The 7493-nt window shown below is 40.2% G+C and overlaps 1 protein-coding gene across 1 annotated transcript in view; it reads right to left on the bottom strand.

The window, feature by feature from the left end:
- Window positions 1–292: 292 nt before the first annotated feature.
- Window positions 293–7493, bottom strand: part of LRMDA (leucine rich melanocyte differentiation associated) — a 1400324-nt gene continuing 1393123 nt past the window's right edge. The window contains exon 7 of the mRNA XM_061634875.1: window positions 293–2864. Within this exon, the coding sequence (XP_061490859.1) occupies window positions 2785–2864 (80 nt within the window). The 3' untranslated portion in view covers window positions 293–2784. The remainder of the gene's footprint in view (window positions 2865–7493) is intronic.

The following is a 7493-nucleotide window of genomic DNA, read 5'->3' as shown; positions in this document are numbered from 1 at the left end:
CAACATCTGGAGGCACACTGGTTGGGAAAGGCTGCGCTAGACTGTGTAGCTCAAGAAGAGTTAGATAATTATACTGATTTTAATTAAAGTTGCTAGATGCAACATTGAAACAAACCAACTAATCTCAAAACAAATTAGGCTGAGAATAATACCAAACTCTGGTCACAATGCATTCCCAAAATACTTTTGCCTCCAAAGGGTGGAAAGCCTGAGAGTGATATATATGGTTAAAAAAAAATACCATTGCGGGGAAGGGAGAGGGAAAAATACAAAAGCCTTGTGATCAGTTTGCAAGTGCATTTTATTGTTTGAGGGTTAGGGTTAAAAAGGCATTGATACAGACAAGAAGCGATATCCAACCAGACTGAATGTGACACAAGGTTATTTCAAACAGCCCTGTTTCGAACTCCACTGCCATGGTCAAAACATAAACTTACTCTTCAAAACAGCCAGTCAAATGTAAATGAGCATGGCTTACAGCTTGCAGTTATTTTGAAGAAATGGATTCAACTTTCCCCCAAAACTTTCTTATAAGTACTAATGTCATACCAGTGTCTCCAGTCCTCTAGTTTTAAGCCCTTTGAATCAGAATTTATTTTAATTACCAATTAATAATTCCTTAAAATGGATTCTTATGGGTTGTTTGCAAGGCAATTCCTTTCCAATCAACTCAAAATGTAGAATTCTCACATTAATATTCTTCTACATGGAAAGTCATACCTATATATAAAAATGCATGCATAAAGTACAGTAATACAGGAATAGTGACAAGATTCAGATACGCACTGGAATGCAGCTGCAGAGCTTACATACATGCATCAAAATATCAGGCTTTCTGAATTTACACTGGCTCCCAAATTCAACATGGGTCAGATCTTCCTCTTGACCTGATGCCATATTGCTCTTTGTACTGTACATGGAAACAGAGCTCAATGACACTTTCTGTATGGATGCAGATATGTATGAATATGTCAGGTTAGCTCAGGGGTAGCCAACATGGGCTTGAACCTCCTGACTATCAGTCAGGGATGATGTGAATTGGAGTCCAACAGCATCTAGAAGGCACCATGCTGGCTACCCCGGGTTAGATGCTGTATGAATCTAGCTGGTACTACTACGGAAAATATGGTAATCAGCCAGGAACCTGGTTTAGTATATGCAAAACCTTTTCTTTCAAATACAAAAGTTAAGATATGAGTAGATAAAGCTAAGTAAAGTCCATTCCTCACATAAGATCATGTGATCTGCCTTTCCACATTGTGAACATGTCCTCAACATAGGAAGCAAATGGAGGCTAGAGCTAGATGCTGTCGCAGGTGCAAGGCGGCCACTGACAACAGCAGTTCAGCAGATGCTCGTCCTCCTCTCTTCACTGGTAACAGCCAGTAGTATAAATTATACGAGGTGGAAGTCCATCATGCTTCCCTGCAGAGCAGGAGCAGAGGAATTCAGAGTGTGATGACATCACACCACTTTCTATTATTAGTTGTTTACGGAGGAGGAAGGGGGAGGAGACCTTGGGCTGCTGTTTTCAGTTGCAGCCACATATCAGCTGTAATGGCTACTTCTGGCATGAGACCACTAACCCATTTCACAGAAGACTTCATGAGCCCCTGGGTGGTAACAGCTTTCATGACACAAACACAAGCTAGTTTTATATTTAGGGGACTAACCATTGCCCTCCAAAAAATACAATGCAAAATAATCCTTTAAGAAAAGTCTAATTTCAGTTAGCAAAAAGGCAAGGGGTGTGGCTTGCTTCATTTGGATTCATACAGATGAGTAGTTCAAAAGAAAAGGTCAATCAATACTGCTTAAGGACATACTAATAAATGTATGGGGTTCTGATTTCCATGAGTTAATGTTAAGGAGAGCGCTCAGAGTCTTTTGTCACTTTTCCTTTCCAACATTAATCCAAATCAGCAGTTTTTGTTGTATTCCCTATGTTCTTTCCTTTCCTAAACTTTTATTACTAAACCTCAGCTCTGCAAAAAAAAGAAAAAGACCCCCCCCCAACAACAACTTTGAAAAAATCTGCTGGTGACCAGCTAGGAATTAATATTAACACTTCTGAATTCTATCAAATGATTTCCACCACTCCCTCCAGCAATTAAAGTTAAATCACATTTCTGACAGCTTTTGATATTTCCCCCCAGAAAGAAACATCAAAACCATCTTATTCTCCAATATCATACGGAGTGTCCAGCATAAGCTTATTCCCTGAGAATAATAAAGGCAGACAAGGAGGGAGTGCTCTTTGAAAATCTCTAATAGCAGCCAGGTTAAGTGTGTGTGTGTGTGTGTGTGTGTGTGTGTGTGCGTGTGCGTGTGCGTGTGTATTTGTATGTGTACACACACACACACACACACAATTTTCTTACTCAACAAGCAAGCTATTGATAAAACAGGTTAGTTCTGTTAAAAGCAGCTGAGCATGCTCAGTGAGGCCTCAGGTGTGACTTTTGCCCTTCTGTGAGCAGCAATTGGGCCAGGCAATCCATCATGGTGCTCTTCCTGTCAGGCCTGGTGCTTCGCTGCAGCTGTCTGTCACACTGGTGGATGGGACCTGCAAAGGCAATCATGTCAATCTCTATGTGACTACTCTGGCTAAAGCAAAAGGATGATTTTGACAGGTCTGGCAAAGTCAGCAGAAGGTACTGGAGAACTTTGGTTTACACATACTTCCCCCCCCCTTTTAAAGATGTGGGTGCACTGTGTGCTTTTCTGTATATGGGTGTGGGGTGTGTGGCTAACATGGATGGCTTGGCAGATGCACAGTTTGCCTCAGAGCTGGTCATCGCATATGAATCGGTTGCCTTCAGAATGCTTCCCATAGTAGACATAGCGGCATTTCCCTAGAACACCTGCAGCAAAAGGGAAACAAAAAGGTTAGCATTTAAGATGATGTGTAACAGTAACATGTTGCAAGGAGATTACCTTACCTTCTTCTGCTCCTAAGGCTGAGAATTCTGTTCTATAAAAACTTCTGTATGCTTAGCAACCCAACTTGGAAATTAGGCTATATAGCCTGGACTGAACTGAACTCCCCTCCCCCTGTCTTTTCCATATGTGTGGGTTGGGGAGCAAGATTCAGTCTTCTTGCCCTGCCCACTGTGTGTACCTGTCCTGCTAGACATCCAAGCACGGCTCTCGTATTTGAATGTGGTATATAAATGAAAGATACAGGTCTCATCCATATTTCCATTTAATCTGCAATGTAAGCCCCTTGTGTCTCCATAAATTCTACCTCTGCCATATGGTGCTGGCTGCTAATGACTGCCTTCCTACATTTTCCCTTCCTTTAATCCACCGTTTCTCATACCAGTTATAAGGTGAAAAGGAGAGAAACAGTTATTACAAACAGTTATTACTCCTTCCACATCTCCAGCTTCTGTTGGGTTCCCATTGGCTCCCCACCCCTCTCCCTTCTGATCTGAGCCAATCAGCAACACAAGATGAGAAGGAAGGAGGGGGAGTGTGTAAACAAAAGTATGGATGAGGAAAAAAGATTGATTTGAGTACAAAGAATGTGCAAAACAATTAGGTTTGGACTACCAGCAGACAATTCCAATAAGAAAAAAAATGGGTTTTTAGTATGGTCTGAACAAGCCCAAGATTAATGCATGCTCAAATTATTCAGTTTGTATCAGGGAACATACCATATCCACACTGGATTTTATGCATGTATGCCCTAGTCAGGTGTTATACCCATCCCTGGATATCTAACATGACTGACATAATCTCTTTTCTCCTCCACATGTATGGAGAAAATTGGGAAGTATCAGCCAGTGTCATTAATTAGAAATAAAGCCTCACCTATTTGTTTATTAAATTGTTTATATCTAGCCTTTCCTCTGAAAGGGTTAGCTCAAGATGGTGAACAACAAGAAAAAAGTCCTTAGGATTTAACACTGTAACAACAGAAGGCAATAATAAAAATAACAAAACGCAGCAGCCATATCAGTTTTCAAAACCAGAGGCAGATAAAAGTAAATTACAAATCAAACACCTTCCTAAAAAGGCAGGTTTTTACCAGCCAGTAATGAAGAAGTGAGATGGACTTCTACAGGCAGGTAGTTCCAAATCCTAAACTCAAAGCCCCGCTTCTCTTTGCTTATGTTAAAGCTGTTGCTTTAAATTAAAGAAAAATGAAACAGGGAGGTCTGCTCTGGAGTCAACTTCGGTTCAGGGCAGATAAAACAGAGTCCTTCATCAATTGACATGTAAGCACCATATAGAATTCACCATCATGAGATGTGGAGATGGCCACTAGCTAAGATGGAGTTTTTAAAAGGGGAAATATAAATTCAGGGATGATAAATGTATCAATGGCTATTAGTCATGATAACTGAATGTGACCTCCATGTTCTGAGACAAGGTGCCACAAAACTAAATGTATTTACTAAATTTAAAGTTATACACTGCCCACCAAACATGTTTCTAATGCTGAAATGAATATTAGAATCAATTTGATTTCATATTCTTATTTAGCCACTCTGTCTTTGAATAGGAAATTGCACATCAAAATGTGAATACTGCAGACATATCCAAAGCACTTTTTGCCTTTTTGAGGACCTTTCTGATGATGGTGCCTCACTTATGGAATGCCTTCCACAGACAGGCTCACTTGGTGCCCATCTTTTAAGTGCTAGGTGAATATCTTCTATTTAAAAAATTAAGGTCCCTTTTGCTGGTTTGAAATGGTTTCAGTTGCTGTGTTCATGTGGGTTTTCTGTTGTGATACACAGTATTTTACTATTGGCTTTAGTGTTTTATTGTGTAAAACGTTGAATTGTATCCTTAATGTTTCTGTAAATCGTCCAGACAACTAAGTTATATACAAATATGTATCTTTAGGCCTCTCATGATTGTTTTGAAATTGGATATAAACTGTCTTCTGTCAGATTTTACTGCATGCCATCAATCAAGTACTAAATACCAATGCCTGTCAAATATAAAATTCAACCACCACTAAATACTGCTGTATGCCAACCAACACAGGCAGATACTCAAAATCATTTCATACTGAATGAAGGAACATAGGAAGCTGCCTTAGACAGAGTCAGACCACTGATCCATCTAGCTCAGTATTGTCTACTCTGCATGGCCGGCAGTGCCTCCACAAGGTTTCAGACAAGGATCTTCCCAAGCCTTACCTGGAGATGCCAGGGATTGAACCTGGGACTGTCTATGTACAAAGCAGATGCTCTACCACTAATCGGTGACCCTGGCCACTGGAGCTCTGTCAGGGAAATAGGAGTCTCCTAGCAACTCTTAGCACCCTTTATAAACTACATTTAGCAGGATTCTTTCGGGGAAGTCATGATTGTCTAAAGTGAAATAAATGTCTGGTGTGGGTGAGGCCCCCGATCAACCAAGCCAAACAGTTGTGAGTCTGGCTTTTATAACACTGATGGTTCTTACTGAGCATGCCCGATGCTATAATAGACTTCAATGTTAAATTTCTTAAAATAATTAAAAATCAGCCATGCATTTTTTTAACTCTTAAACTGCAGAAGATAAAGGTCAGAGTATGGGGCAAAGTCAGCAATAGGATTATCGGTACTCTGTGAACATGGCTGACTTTTAATTAATTTCAACAAATTATGAGACCGCTGACAGAAAAAAGTACAACAGGGGTCTGGATTTTTTTCTCTTGTTTTACACTTTGAATTCTTGATAATATACATTTTAAAATGTGTATTTTGAAAGAATATGTTTTGAAATGCAAATTTTGAGAGAGAATACATCTAACTAAGTATTTAATTGCAAATTTTCCTGCACTTTTTAAATAAAACAATCAGATAAATGCAGAAAAATGGAATAGACTTATAGGTGAAAGATATGAAAGTGTTAGGGTCCAAAAAGAGATTCTCCTATCCCTAAGTCATTTCCTAGGACATCATGAATGAAAAACTGGGCTTTTATACTCTAGAATGGCATTTCCTCATGAAGACTGTGGATATCATTACTCCTTTTTCATAAGACTGAATGGGCTTGTAGATTTTAAGTACCCCAACTGAAAGACCATGAATTGTTTTTTATAAAAAAAAATAGCATTAGTTTTATTTTGTTTTTAATTAACAACATTCCTCAGGCTCCTTTGGCAGCTAGCATTGATAACAGTCCTCTGTGAGGGCTGCCATATTTCTCAGAGACTGGGACTAAGGCTGTTTATGGAAATTCTGGTGAGAGTGTGCTCTTTGATGAATGCTGGAGACTGCAGCTAGGTGTCAGCGCTTGGAAAATGAGGCAAGGACATGAGGTATTAATATTGTCAATGATCTCTTGACAGGAAAACAGATACTGCATTCACCATCAGATTTTAAATAGACATCAAGTACGTTGATGACAAAAGGGCAGGTTTCAAACAAAGGGGGCTATCTGGTGGTGTGCTGAGCGAGTCTTTGGGCTGGCAATAACCTGATCTGAAAAGACACTGTCAGGGCTACAGACAGGCCTGGAATTGTGTGCGGTGACAGAAAACAGAGTCGCTGACAGAGATACCGGTGCCATATTATGCCACGTATATTCTAACACTGTCTCCAGCCCTAACGAAACCTGACATCCTTTCCTATCACTTATAGTATTCTCTGTGGTTCCTGCAGAAGATTTCTCCCCAGACATCATTACAAACTCTACTGTAGTTTTAAAGTTCCTGGCAGGCTTGTTCTGTCATGGAGGTTGGGTCCTAGAGGCCTAAGGATAACCTCAGTCAATCTAAATGTGGAGTTTGCCGCAGAAATGCTCTCATTTTCACTGAGATCTCAGCTACTTGAGGTGATCTGAACACTAAAGTGTGAGGAGCTGTCACCTTGAATAAAATCCTTAAAGTAAAGGCGCTCAGTTCCTGGGATGTTCAGCAAAGATGTTGGACAGTCTGGCAGCAAGAAATGAAATCCAGCTGCTGCTGCTGCTCACCTGGGGATAAAGGTGCTTGGGCTAGTGACAGTTAAAGTCAGCTGAATTTTTTCTTGAACTCCTGCAGTCTATAATTGTTTAAATTAACAAAGTGTTGTCTCTGCTGAGAGTCCCCACCAAGGCGCACAGCTGTGATCCGATTGCCGGGCAGATTGTGTACACACTTCTGCTCAGAGGGCCCTGATAAAAGCACAGTTGAAAATGGTGCCACAAGACTTTATTTTTATCATGAAGGTTATTTGTAAAACAATAGGTGTCCTTATAATTTAAATGAGGTGACAGTGATCCATCCCTTCTTCCCACACACACATACAAAATGTCCCCTCCCAACACACACACACACAGACTTAGCAGCTGTGGAAATTATAGGGGCTTGTGTGCTATAGTAAAAGCATTTCATGATCAGGTACAGCGTGTGTGGATTTAGGAAACCAAGTGCTTCTGTCTCTGTAGGGGACACAGTTCCCCCACCCCATCATGTTCTCTCTCTGTGTGTGTACAATTTGTTTATATGGTTGCATCTTCAGAAAATAATTCCACAAATATGTGTAAAAGAAGAAGAAGAGGGAATG

Source organism: Rhineura floridana, chromosome 7, assembly GCF_030035675.1.
Source record: "Rhineura floridana isolate rRhiFlo1 chromosome 7, rRhiFlo1.hap2, whole genome shotgun sequence".
Taxonomy (NCBI): Eukaryota; Metazoa; Chordata; class Lepidosauria; order Squamata; family Rhineuridae; genus Rhineura; species Rhineura floridana.
The sequence above is the reverse complement of the archived record's forward strand: the minus strand, read 5'-3'. Positions and strand labels throughout refer to the sequence as shown.